Genomic DNA, 14006 nt, shown 5'->3' on the forward strand with positions numbered 1-14006 from the left:
CTCTCTGTCTCTCTTCCCCTCTCTCTTCCTCTCTCTCCTTTTATTATGTAGCAATGCCTGGCCTGGAACTCAACTATGTAGACAGGTTGACCTTGAACTCACAAAGATCCAGTGGCTTTTCTTTCCCAAGTCCCATGCCTTTTTGTCTGGTTTCATAGTAGATTAGAGAGTGAGTTACAGAGATGCCTGGCCTCTTAGTCTAATTCTGTCATGTCTAAGGTGTCCCTATAATTCAGTGCTATAATTCAAGTAAGCAAGTATTTACTAATTGAGTTTGCTTATTTCCTTAAAAAACTTAAAATATGACTAACTTTTGGGTGGAGATTAGAGATATGGATTTTGTGTTGTTGTTTTGAAACAGGCACTCATTGTGTAGCTCTGGCTGTCCTGGAACTCACTGTGTTGACCATGTTAGCCTCCAACTCAAAGAGATTTACCTGTCTCTGCCTCTCAAATGCTGGGATTAAAATTAAAGGCATGCCCCCCACAGCATTTTGAGGCAGAGGCAGGCAGATCTCTATGAGTTCAAGGCCAACCAGATCTACATTGTGAGTTCCAGGACAACCGAGGCCCAGTAGAAAGGTTAAAATTATGTATATGTCTCTTTACTAAACACTAGAGCTACACCTGTGAATGACAAGCTAGGCACTTGTGGCTACATAGTTTAAGGCTAGCCTAAACTGCATAGTGAGACCCTGTCTGAAACAAACAAGGGCTGGAATGTAACTCAGTGAGAGAATACTTGTCAAGCATGCACGAGGCTCTGTCATGACAGAACAGCATTGTTTAGACCCTTCTCTGAAATGTCTTTCAGGAATACCCTTGGATTCTGAGTGCCTCAGATGACCAGACCATTCGAGTATGGAACTGGCAGTCTAGAACCTGTGTCTGGTAAACCAAAAGGCAGTAGCTTCAAAAAAGGGTTATAGGTCTTTCTAAATAAATAAGTAATCAGCTTCTTCTCAGGTCAGTTATCTTCCTTCCATGGCAGGCCATGCCTGCTGATTAAGTACTGATGTTTGTAGAATTCTAATATATAATAATGTCAATCTGGATTTTGTGATATCTTAACAAGAGGAATAGGTCAGATAACTAGGCCTTTGGAGTATAATGTTTAGTTCCTTTTCAGTTCTGTTCCCAAAAAACTTGAGTTAGGATATATACAATGAATCTTACTCAGTGTTTGGACTGGTCCTCTAGTACAATTCCCATTAAAGGTACCCTACTAAAATCTATCAAGTATATTTCCTATATTAATTGCTAAGATTGCATTTATTTTCATATTTTTATGTCTTTAATCTGAGAGAGTACTCTCAGTTCCATGAAAATAGTAATGTTAAAATATTAAGCAATTAGTATCAGAAAAAGAATTATTAGAGTGGCAGAAAGGTGCTAAGCCTGGTCACCTGAGTTTGATCCATATAAAGGTGGAAGGAGAGAACTGATCCTATATGCTATCTACTGCTTATTTTTGGGGGAGTGGGGAGTGTTTGTTTGTTTGGTTTTTCAGGACATGGTCTCTCTGTTTAGCCCTGGCTGTCCAGGAATTTCTAAAAAGGCATACCTTTAATCCTAGCACTCAGGATTAAAAGAACCACAAAAAAAGAAAAAGAAAAAAAAAAAAAAGAAAAAGAAAAAGAAAAAAGAAAGAAAGGAAAAAAAAAAAAGAAAAAGAAAAGGAGCCATTGTTAGCACAGGTGGTATTCTTATTACTAGTTCAGAATTGTGAGGATGATTTACATTGCCTCTACAAAAAAAATCAGAAACGCATCCATTGACTATGAAGAAGTGATTTAGCTTAGGAGTCTGTTGATTTCTGCCTTTAATGTAATGTTTTTTTTTCCTTGCAGTGTGTTAACAGGACACAACCATTATGTAATGTGTGCTCAGTTCCACCCTTCTGAAGACCTGGTGGTATCAGCTAGCCTGGACCAGACTGTCCGCGTTTGGGATATTTCTGGTGAGCTGCCCAAGTTCAGGGGACAATCTAGTCATGTCTGGCGCAAAACTGCAATTGCTTAAAACAGCAAGGATTAGAACAACAAAATTCAGAATATTCCATTCCTGTATAATATCTTTGTTTTTGAAGGTATTGAGTCTGCTTTGACAGTTCATGTTAGCAGTATTTTCTCTGAAAGTGGCTTACTCTAGGAAACTACTTTGATTTTTTTTAATTACCTCAGATTTCCATTAAAATATGTACATTTGAATTATTTGATTAAGAACCAAGCTTTCTACTCAAATAAAATACAAAAAAAAAAAAAAAAAAGAAAATGAGAATATGCAAGTATATGGGATCCTATAACAAGGAACAAAGAGTGGGAAGGAGCTGACAACTTTTTTATTAAGAATACTTTCCTAATAAGCTTTCTAAGACATTGGATAATTAGTCCAGTTCCTCCTGTCATAGTTTACATTTAATGACTTTTGAGATAAAGGTTGAAATTTTAGTGTCATACAGAGATCTAAAATGTTGCTGCATGGAATTGAAATACTGAGAGAGGATGCTGTCTATGAGATGAGTGGAGGGCTTCGTCCTGGAAAGGGAACTGAGACCCTAAATGCTAAGCTTCACTGCTCAGTTACATTAAAGAAAAAAACTTACTAAATTATCTTTATTTGCCCCTTCAAAAATTCTAAGAGATCGAGTTCTTAGGAAACTCATGTGAGACTCCAAAAGAGGAAGGCCCTCATGGGCCCTTACCTGCTTCTCTATAGATGTAAAGGAGCTTGCTTTCCCTTTATACTGCTAAAGTGGTAATTACCCTACTTCCTTCTGACAGGGCTGGCCTAGGGCAGTTAGTAGTTGCTATTTCTATAAGCCATTAGTGAACAGCAAGTGAAACATTTGGGTTTTGAATACAACATTTGGAATATTGTAGCAGCAATTACAATTTATATATTGTAGAAATAAACCAAGGGAATTGGGCATGGTCTTGCATGCTATAATGCCAGCGTTTGGGAGGTAGGAACAGGAAGATCAGATATTGAAAGTCATTCTTGACTACATAATGAGTTCAAGGCCAGCCTGAGCTGCATAAGACCTCATCTGAAAGAACCAAACCAGAGTGGGGTGGGGATGAGAGGGACAAGTCGAGAGAGGAGAGCAGTTGGAGAGTGGGGTTACTGTATCATGCTGTCTCTGCAGTTTTCAAACGCTTATTACACTTGCAAGACAGTGGTGTAAACAAGACTGTTTTGGAGATAGGGTAGTTATTTTCATCCTCTAGGGCTTTGCCATTGCAGTTTTCCGTCAGACTGACTGGGCTATTTGAAGTACACCCAGATGAGACCAGCCATGCCAACAGGAGGAGCTCAGTACAGGCACTGTGAGCCTGTGCTCTCTTCTCACTGCCAGTTCTGGGGAGCTTAGCTTTCACTCTGCAATAACCCAGCTGTGGCTTTCCATAGGGTTTCTCCTTGAATGCACACATTCAAGACATACGCACCAAAAGAGGTTGGCTCTCAGCTCATGCTGTCCCAGCTGATCAGGGAAAGTTATGTAGAATAGAGTTCTGTGAGAAAGGTGCTAGAGGAAGTATCTTGAGTGACTTCTCAATTCTCCCAGGAACAGTGTACAGCTAATTCTATCCTAGAACATATGTCAATTTCATACATAGATTGTTGTTCTTAGATGTTAGGGTTCATTCCCCAGAACGTTGGCTTAAGAAGGCCCTTACACTGCTCCACGCACTGCTTGTACCACCTGCTGCTAGCACCTCATGTTCCCTGTGGTCTAGCTAAAGTGATTTTGGAAATACATTTTTAAAAATCTGTTAATTAAATAAGAAGCAACTTGGGGAAGTACAGTGGCTAGATTCTCATTTGTGACCATAAAATGCCCAGGACAAGAAGTACTTTCTTCACCTTTAGCAGGCAGAAAACATGTTTACATAAAAATTAAGGGCCTTAGATTATAGGAGTGAGGGAGAGTCTGACCTTAGTGGGGTTTATGTTGCTCTTGAATGTGTGAATTGCATGGATTGATTACTATGTGGTATTGCAATTGCTAGTTTGTAGACTTACAGGGAAGAATGTTGTGCTAACTTGCTATACTAATGTGAACGCTCTATATCATTTCTCTGCTGACTCTGTTGACCTAAGTAATCCCTTAACCAAAGTGGAAGGAGATGCTTTGGTATTTAAATAAGTGGAAGAACATTTGGGTTAGACTTTTTACACTTAGATTTTCCTGTCCTCAAAATTAGCACACTCTTCAGAATTCCATTTTGCTTTAGTTCAGTTAAGTCTGAACACAGTAAGAGAAATCAGCTTGCTGGTCTCTTAGGGACTGACAATAACATTTCCAAGACAGGAAAGAACCTTCTTAATAAAGGAATGAATATTCCCAAAGTTAGGGAACTGTGAAATTTCTGATTATTTTCTTGAAAAGAACACTCTAAGTTAGTGGGTAACACTAAAACAATGTAGAACTCTTTAGAGGCAAAGCAATCCCTTAACACCCTCTCATGTGGATTTAGCCCCTGGAGCTTACTATAACCTGAATATTCTGTTAGCCTGGCAAAAATCATTTGTTTTTAGGGCAAGAGTTTTAAAAAATAGCTATGGAAGATAGGTTACTGTTTTAGCTCTTGCTTCCAAGTAAACTGTCAGTTAAATTTTTTTAATATGCTTACACCTTTGCATGTCAAGCCCGTGTAATTCAGGCTCACTCTTTGAAATATCCACTAAAATGTATTAATATGCGCCAAACCCTTTCCTCATCCCTCTCTCTTTACTGCTTCCTCTGGTCCCCACTGGGAGGCATACAATAACTGGTCCATTCTGAGAGTGTTTGCTCCCTCTGGATTTGGGTAGCTGTAGAAATTTCCCATCTGTCGCTCAGTCCTAGTGAGTGGCTTGTTGAAGGCTCAAATATTTCTTCTCTAAGTATCTTTTCACTGCCTGTCACTATTCATCTGTTTCGTCCTTCCCCTTTTCCTGGATCATTGCAGGCAAGTGCAACAAAGGCTTCAATTCTGCCATACAGCTTTCTTTTTAATGTGTTTGTTGAAGCTTATTGGATGTGAAGTTCCTCACAGCTGTCTGCTTTTGTATCTTTCTTTGAACCTATTTCATACACTAACCTCATTAGAAAAAGTTGACAGATCCCATTAAAGGGACAAATGAAATAAGTAAAAGGCATACTTGTGATCATGTTTTTATGAAGCTTGAGGAGAGTGCTTTTTTTCATCACTTTTATGTCTCTATACCTACAATCATTCTCTTCAGTGGGGCATAAACTAATTAAAACTGTTCCTCCAATGCTGATGTTAGATACTATCCTAACAGAAGAAATACATTGTAGTTTAAAACAATAGTGATAAATTCAGTCATTGAACTTAACTTTTTTTTATTCCTACAGATGCCACATTTTAGCCTGGAGTTTCTTAGGTTTTATTTTCAGTGATATGTTTTATTTAGTCCCTGTCTTAAAATACTGTCAATTAACAAATGTTATCTTACCATTTTTTCTCCCAAATATTTTGAAAGGATTTTTTCCCCAATTTTGTTTTGTTATATACAACTTGGTATAATATACATGATTATTACCTAGCTCTAAAAGTTGTTATCAGAATTAAATCTGATACTGGTACTTTGTACTACAATTTTGGTTCTGGTTTTGACACAAGTAGTCTGCTTTCTACCACCCCTCCCTGTTTTTTGAAACAGGGCTTTGAAAAAAAAAAAAAAAGAAAAGAAAAGAAAGAATAGGACTTTGCCCTGTAGCCCAGGCTAGCCTGAAACTCACTATGTAGCCCAGGCTCAACTTGTGGCAGCCTCTACCTCCTGAGTGCTAAAACTGCATGGATAAGCCACCACACATTACTTCAAGTAGTCATCTTTTAAAGATGTGTAGATGAATCATAAACATGGGTCATCTACAAATAAAACACTTCTTATCCTGTTGTCTTTTGCCTATCATTTAAAATTATCAGCAAGGCAATGGCAACTCATGCTCTTAATCCCAGCACTCGGGATGCAGAGAGGCAGGTGGATCTCTGTGAATTTGAAGCTAGCCTGGTGTGCAGAGTGAGGTCCATCCAGGAGGGCCAGGACTACACAGTGAAATCCTGTCACAAAAAACAACAATAGCAAAATTGTCAGCTAATAATTCTTCCTAGTAAAATTAGCATCTGTAGGTTTTAATGGAAAAATACAATATGTTCGTATCTATAATCGTCCTTTTATGCAAGAACATGAAAAATCATAACAGTTTTAATTATTTGGTGTCCTGTCCACGAGGCCAGTAAGAGGTATGAGTACACTTTTTACTAATAATTTATTGCTATATCTTCTCATATTTGTAATAGTTCTTCCAAACTAGATGGCTGTTTTGTTTGATATGTGTAGTTCTGCAGTACATTTGGAATGTCTCAGTATGTTGCTTCCAGTTTGGAAAACACTGAAGTGAGATCTCTTTAAATTGATTTTATTGTGAGAATTGAAGATATGACTCAGCAGCTAAGAGCACTAACCACTCTTCCAAAGAACCTGGCAGTTTACAAACACCTGTAACCTTAATTCCAAGAGATCTGTAGCCGTCTTCTGGCCTTTGTTGGCACTGGATATGTATGTGATGCACAGATGTACATGTAGTCAAACACCCATATACATCAAATAATAAAATATATTAAAAAATTAAAAGGTGAAAAAATAAAATCTTAAGATGATAAGAAAAGGTTGCTAAAGAGTTTATGAACCTGAAAGTAGACATTGAATGATTACCATTTGAGGACATGTTTGGGGAAGATTAAAGAATGGAAAGTGATATTAATATGAAATAATCAGCCCTTTAAGGTGAATTTAATGAATGAGTTGAGTTGGAAATTTGAGTGGCTCCCAGCAAGGGATCTTCTTAGTGTTAATGAAGGAGCTAGTGCATACATAAGTAGGTGCTTGAGAGCACCTTTCCTCCTTCCCTCTATGTTTATTTGCCCCTGTTTCATTTGATCTTAGTCTTTCAATATATCTTTGTGTGGTTCTGCTGCTTTGCTCTTATGACATTATCTTTGCATCTTTCGTCCCACTCCTTAACCCTCCAAAGGTCTAAGGAAAAAAAATCTGTCTCCTGGTGCTGTGGAGTCGGATGTGAGAGGAATAACTGGGGTTGACCTATTTGGGACTACAGATGCAGTGGTGAAGCATGTACTTGAGGTATTTATCAGTTGCCGTTGGTGAGTATGTGCCCTCTCCGGGAACATCTCAGTGTGCTATTCATTTCATTCTCATCTCTGCATGAGGATGTGATGTGTGTGGGCACGTGTACCACAACACGTGGAGTTTGTAGAGTCAGTTCTCTCCATCTTTTTGTGAATCCTGGGATTTGAATGGTGGCTTAGGGAACAAGCATTTTTTTCCAGTGGCCCATACTTTCATTCTTTCAGTAAATGTTGAAGTCCCAGGCACCATTTTAGGTTTGGAGGATAGAATTGTAAGTAAGCCAGCAATGAAAGGGAGATTACGTGTCATCTCAGGGAGCATTCCTTATGTCATCTTGTCAACCCAGTGGGGAGAAAGGAAGAAAGCTGGACACGTGCTCTATCACTGTCACAAAGCACAGTCTGTTCTTAGGCCCCCTGGAAGGAGGGCTCCTAAAGAAAGTCAGTGAGAACCAATCATACGTAAGAAACTTCGTTCGTGCTGGGGAATAGGAAAGCATTTCTGGTGGTGGTTAGTGGTGCATGCCTTTAATCCCAGCACTCAGAGGCAGGTGGATTTCTGTGAGTTCAAGACCAGGCTGGTCTACAAAGAGAGTTTCAAGACAGTTACACAGAGAAACCCTGTCAAAAAAGAAAAAAAGAAACTAGATTTTCTAAAATTAAATTGTCTTTTTTTTTTTTTTTTTTTTTTTTTTTACGTACACTGCAATGTGTACTGTTTAATATCCCAGACTGGAAAAAAAAAATAGGATTTAGAGAAATCACACAGTTAGCAAAAGTCTAGGTGTATGCAAAGAATGGTGGGCTTCAAATGTGGCTCTAACTTTGAAATCCAGATGCTTTTACAAACATTATAAAAATATTTCTCAATCAAACTGCCTTATCCATAATTCTGTCAAAGAATGAACTACAACTATAAAATAGAATAGATTCTATCTTAAAGTCATTATCCTTAAACTTTTTGGTCTTTATATTTTTAAATTTTCATAAGAATTCCAAAGAGTTTATTTATGTGTTATATCTGTCAACTTTAGTCATATTTGAAATGAGTCAGGTTTCTTTATTTATATTTATGTATAAGAATGTTTTACTTTTTGGGGAAAGGAGGAGTGGAGGTAAGGGAAGTTGTGGTTGGGATGAATTGAATGAGAGAAGAATCTATTTTCAATTAAAAATTTTAAGTGTTTTACTTGCAAGTAAATCTGTACCAAATGAATTTATGATGCCATCAGAGGCCATAAGATCCCTTGGGCACTAGATCCCTTGGGACTGGAGTTACATGCAGTTATGAGCAATCATTTATTGTTGCTGGGAACCATACTCTTAACCTTTGTTTTTGGTGTGTGTGCGTGCGCGTGAGCACACGCACGCACTACGAATTGAACCTGATACCTCGCACATAGTAAGCAGATGCTCTACCACTGAATTATATCCCTGTCCTAAAACTGAAAACCTTTAAAAATATGGACTTTGTCAGCTGTCAGACCAATGATGTCATCACCTATTATGTACCCTGTGGAAAACATGGATAATAACAATAAAAGCAAGTAAAGTCTAGGGTTAAGGGACTAGAGAGATGGCTCAGAGGTTAAGAGCACTGGCAGCTGCTCTTCCAGTGGTCTTGATTTCAATTCCCAACAACCACATCGTGGCTTATAACCATCTGTAATGAGATCTGGTACCCTCTTCTGGCATGCAGGCTGAACACTGTACACATAATCAATAAACAAATCTTAAAAAAAAAAAAAAAAGTCTTCTTACCAGCAAATAGTAGTTTGGAAAGAACAATGCCCAAATTCCCAAATATTGTGTATAAATGTTTGTTTTCATTTAAATGGACTTTGTTATATAAAATAAATTAAAAAAAAAAGTCTTAGGGTTAGGAAGATAGCTTTGAACTTGCAAACTTCTCAGATGAAACTCCTCCAAGGGATTCTAGATAATACTTTGAGAACTACTGCATTAATTTATAAAATAGATCGTTTATACTTTATACAATTACTTGGAGAAATAAAACATACATAGACAAGTAAAAAGGAAGGCAAAAATCCTAAATACAAATAAAACTGAATTTCCTGGTGGAAATCTTTAGAACAACCCATGAGAATTTGGACAGATTACCATGGTTATTCTAATGTTCAAAGCTTTACAATAAGCCAAGTATAATGCCACATATCTGTACTCCAGGAGGCTGAAACAGAAAGGTCTGGAGTTCAAACCCAGCTCAGTCTATACAAGACCCTGTCTCAAAAAAAAACAAATCAAATGAAAATAAAACAACAGCAAATGAGCTTTACAATGACACAGTCCCTTGAGTCTTTTTACTTGAAGAGTGTTTCAGAGGGCTGGGGAAATAGCTCAGTGGTAGAGTTCAAGACTATGAGTTAGAATGCCCAAATTGCAGAAAAAAGAAACACCAGCATGATTGCTTTGAATTGTGTCTTTAATTGGAAGACCCATCTTTTCTTTTTAACAGGGTCATGATCGTGGAGTAAACTGGGCTGCCTTTCACCCTACTATGCCCCTTATTGTATCTGGGGCTGATGACCGGCAAGTGAAGATCTGGCGCATGAATGGTGAGTAAGGTATTAGTTGTGTAGCCATATCCACCAAGAAAGTGACTGCTGACTAGTAAAGGAAAGTAGCCAGGTCTTCTGGACTTTGATCTGTTTTCCTGCCTTAGGTAATTATTTCCTGCTAGTTCTAAGTGCATAGTCATTGTTATCTCTTCCTTTTTCCCTCATGGCTGTAATCTGATTTTGAGAGACATGAGCATAGTTAAGAGTGAAAATTCATGCAGTCATCTGACAAATAGTAACTGTTTTAGACCATATACAGGACTCTGTTTATATTATTGTGACTAGAAAATTGCATGCTATAGAGTTTATATTGCTCTAAAATGTCAACTAGTGATATATACCGAGAGAACAAAACAGAATAAAAACATAAAAACATTTTAATATAGCTATTATAGTTGATAAGGACTCAGAATAAAAAAACAGAAATGTACAGAAAAACTAGGAAACTTAGAGCTGAGATAGCATGTGATAGTAGCTCCAGCTATTCAAGAGGCTGAGTCTGTAGGATTATCTGTTCCTAGGAATTCAGGGGCAGCCTGTGCAACATAGCAAAACTTTGTCTCATCTCAAAAAAGAGTAAATAACAACAACAATAACAACCAAAACAAACCACCAAAATACATAAAGAGGAAGAAACTTAGATGGAAAACATTGCCCCATTTGGGGAAAAATTAATGTAGTATTTTGCAGTAGTACTTAGCACTTGATTAAGAGTATTATACCTAGACATGGCGGTATGTCTTTGTAGTCTCAGCATATATGAGGTTGAGGCAAGAGGATCACAGGTACAAGACTAGCTGAGACACATAGCAAAACCTGTCTCTTCAAGAGATGGCTCAGTGGGCCTGCAGAGGACCTGCTGGTTCCCAGCACCTATGTCAGGCATCTCATAACCATCTGTTACTCCAGCTCTGGGGAATCCATTGCCACCTTCTGGCCTCCACAGGCACTATACTTAGATGCACAAACCCATACAAAGATACACACATGTAATTAAAAATACAAATAAAATATTTTTCTAAAAGGATGTTGGATTTGTAGATCCCAGATTTATAGAGAATTGTGATCATAATTCCTTTCGTTCTTCAGAATCAAAGGCATGGGAGGTTGACACCTGCAGGGGCCATTACAACAACGTGTCTTGTGCTGTCTTCCACCCTCGCCAAGAGTTGATTCTCAGCAATTCTGAGGACAAGAGTATTCGAGTCTGGGATATGTCTAAACGGTAAGGAAGTTATTTATGTTATGTGACCAAACTCGAAAGAAGGTTCTTTCTATGTCTAAGAAAATTGGAATTCTGGTGATGGTGGCACATGCCTTTAATCCCAGCACTGAAGAGGAAGAGACAGGCAGATCTCTGTGAATTCCAGGCCAGCCTGGTCTTAACAGCAAGTTCCAGGACAGGCTCCAGATCTACAGAGAAACCCTGTATCAAAAAACAAAAACAAAAACCAAAAAAAAGGAAAAAAGAAAGAATGAATTAGACTAGAAACCATCCATGGTAGCACATACCTGTAATGTCAGTACTTGGGTGTTGGCAGGGGAACTTCAGGTCAATGTCATCTTCTGTTATATGGTGAGATGGCTCAGAAGGCAAAATCACTTTCCATACAAGCTTGTTGACCTGCTTTAACCCTTGAACCTGCAGTAGAAGAGAGCTATCTCCAAAAAGTTGTCCTCTGACTTCCACACAAGTAAGCCATGTGTGCGCGTGTGTGTGCGCGCGCGCACACACACACACACACACCTTATACAATAATACTATTTTTAAAAGGAAAGGGAAAAGTTAGACTATTTTTTCTCTTTAGTATGAAGAAAACTGAGGCCCTACATTATGAAAATTTGAAGGTATAGGTCTTTGTGGTAAAATGCTTGCCTATTGTGCATGAGGCCCACTATTGTAAAAAATAAATAAGCAAACAAGCAAACCTAGAGACTAAAATATCAATGCATTACATATCAATTTATTAGATAGAAATCTCAATGTATTCTTTTTCTCCTCTAAACTTAAATGTGATTTTTTTCCTTCTCTTGAATGTTTAGCTTAGGAGGTAAGAATTGTGAAATGAAAGCATGATAGGAAATGATAAATCACCATAATAGGATTGGTTTGAAGCCACCTCAGTTTGTTCCTTGAAGACTGTTTCCTGCTACATAACTTCATTTACACTGTTTTCTGTGCCTTTTAAATGCACTTTTAAAGTCAGCTTATATTTTTCCTGTCCAGTTTTCTTGTGTATGGTATACTGAAGATTCTTAATTAACAGGTTTTTTTTTTTTTTTTTATTTTTTATGTGTGTGTGTGTGTGTGTGTGTGTACCTTTTTGTTTCCTAGGACTGGGGTCCAGACTTTCCGCCGGGATCATGATCGTTTCTGGGTCCTAGCTGCCCATCCCAACCTCAACCTGTTTGCAGCAGGTAAGGACCATTTCTCCTCCCACTCTCCACTGATGTAGTTAAATGTTTCTAAGATTTGAAGGCAATTTTTCATTAGCTTTGTTTCTAGTATGTAGTAATAGGATAACAAAAAGAATTTTCAGAGCCACCTAATTGAAGCTTTTCTCATTTTTACCTCTCTACTTTTTGGGGAATAGTGTTCTTCTTCACTCAGATCAGTTTAACCTTCAGCTCGTTCTCTTGGATATGCTCCTGGGAGCTCATAGGAGACTAATATTGAACACTTAGAAAGCTCGCAGACTGAGAAACTAGAAACCAAGTCTGATTCATTCATTTGTCAAATACATAATAAATGTCAGACCTTACTCTGGGTGCTGGTGTCAAGGCAGTTCATAGAAGAGTCCCTGTCTTGATGGAGCTTTGAGGGAGGTAGATTGTAAATAGTAAGGATATAAAGTGATGTGTGTTGGAAAATGCTTTGAACATACATGAAGAGAAAAGGTGATGACAGTGTGTGTACTACTAGTTTATATTGATTGTTCAGGAAAATGAAAATGAATGAGAAAGGAAGACTGTCATAGGCAAAGAAATGGAATGGATGAAAAGGAGAAGTTCTTAGCATAGTAGGGGAATATTAGAGATGCCAGTGAGACTGTAGTAAGGCATTGATAAAGTAGTAGGAAGTAAGACTATATCAGAATTTGCTTGGTTTCATAGGCTATGGCTTGTAATTGGTTGTTTTTTACTCTTTACTTTTTGGGAGCCTGCCACCAAGCTCCCAAATAAATATACTGAGACTTATTCTTAGGAATGTCCAGCCTTAGCTTGGATTGTTTCTAGCCATCTGTTCTTAATTTAAATTACCCCATCTACCTTTTGCCTCTAGGCTTTTTTTTTTTTTTTTTAACCTTTCTCTATTTCTGTATACCTTTCTTACTCTTTGGCTGGCTGGGTGGCTGGATGGCTTGGCTTGGCTGGCCCTGGTATCCTCCTCTCTTCCTTTTCTCAGCCCTTCCTCTTCTCTTTTTATCCTTCTGTTTATTCTCTCTGCCCCGCCTATCCTTCTCCTACCTAGCTATTGGCCATTCAGTTCTTTATTAGACCAATCAGGTGTTTAGACAGGCAAAGCAACACAGCTTCACAGAGTTAAACAAATACAAGATAAAGAATGCAACACATCTTTGCATCATTAAACAAACATTCTACAGCATAAACAAATGTAGCACATCATAAACTAATATTCGACAACAATGGCTAGAACTTAATATTTTATTCTGGCTGGGCAGTGGTTGTAAACACCTTTAATCGAAGCACTTGGGAGGCAGAGGTAGTTCGATCTCTGCAAGTTCAAGGCCAGCCTGGTCTACAGAGTTAAGTTCAGGACAGCCAGAGTAACACAGAGAAACCCTGTGTCAAAAAGCAAACAAAATTTATTCTGAATGAACTAAAAGCCACTGGAAAGGAGCTAGAAAGATGGCTCACTGGTTAAGATCCCTTGTTGTTCTTGGAAAAGACTTGGATTTGGCTCCCAGGACCCGCACAGTGACTGACTCACTACCATCCATAATTCTAGTTCCAGAGGATCATATTCCCTTTTCTAACCTCTGGAGTCACACATGTGATATACAGATAAATATGCAGGCAAAACACTCATATACAGAAAAATAAAAATTAAAAAAAAAATCAAGTTCTTAAACCACTGGAAGATTTTGAATATGAAAGTGAAGCAGGTTTTCATATGGAGAGGAGGCAGTTGGAGTATAAAAATTGGATTATTGGGGATGGATAATGCTAATCAGAAAAATACAGACTTTTTTCCCCCCCAGACAGGGTTTCTCTGTGTAGCAGCTACTGTCCTCGAACTCAT

The 14006-nt window shown here is 38.1% G+C and overlaps 1 protein-coding gene across 2 annotated transcripts in view; it reads left to right on the plus strand.

Moving 5' to 3' along the window:
• The window catches only part of Copa (COPI coat complex subunit alpha), a 46638-nt gene that overhangs the window by 9805 nt on the left and 22827 nt on the right, over positions 1 to 14006 (plus strand). For both annotated transcript variants that reach the window (XM_051186297.1, XM_051186298.1), the window contains exons 5-10: positions 815 to 891; positions 1851 to 1960; positions 7049 to 7158; positions 9640 to 9739; positions 10832 to 10967; positions 12078 to 12160. In XM_051186297.1, the coding sequence (XP_051042254.1) occupies positions 815 to 891; positions 1851 to 1960; positions 7049 to 7158; positions 9640 to 9739; positions 10832 to 10967; positions 12078 to 12160 (616 nt within the window). The remainder of the gene's footprint in view (positions 1 to 814; positions 892 to 1850; positions 1961 to 7048; positions 7159 to 9639; positions 9740 to 10831; positions 10968 to 12077; positions 12161 to 14006) is intronic.

The sequence above is a fragment of the Phodopus roborovskii genome, unplaced genomic scaffold, assembly GCF_943737965.1.
Source record: "Phodopus roborovskii unplaced genomic scaffold, PHOROB, whole genome shotgun sequence".
NCBI classification, from domain to species: domain Eukaryota; kingdom Metazoa; phylum Chordata; class Mammalia; order Rodentia; family Cricetidae; genus Phodopus; species Phodopus roborovskii.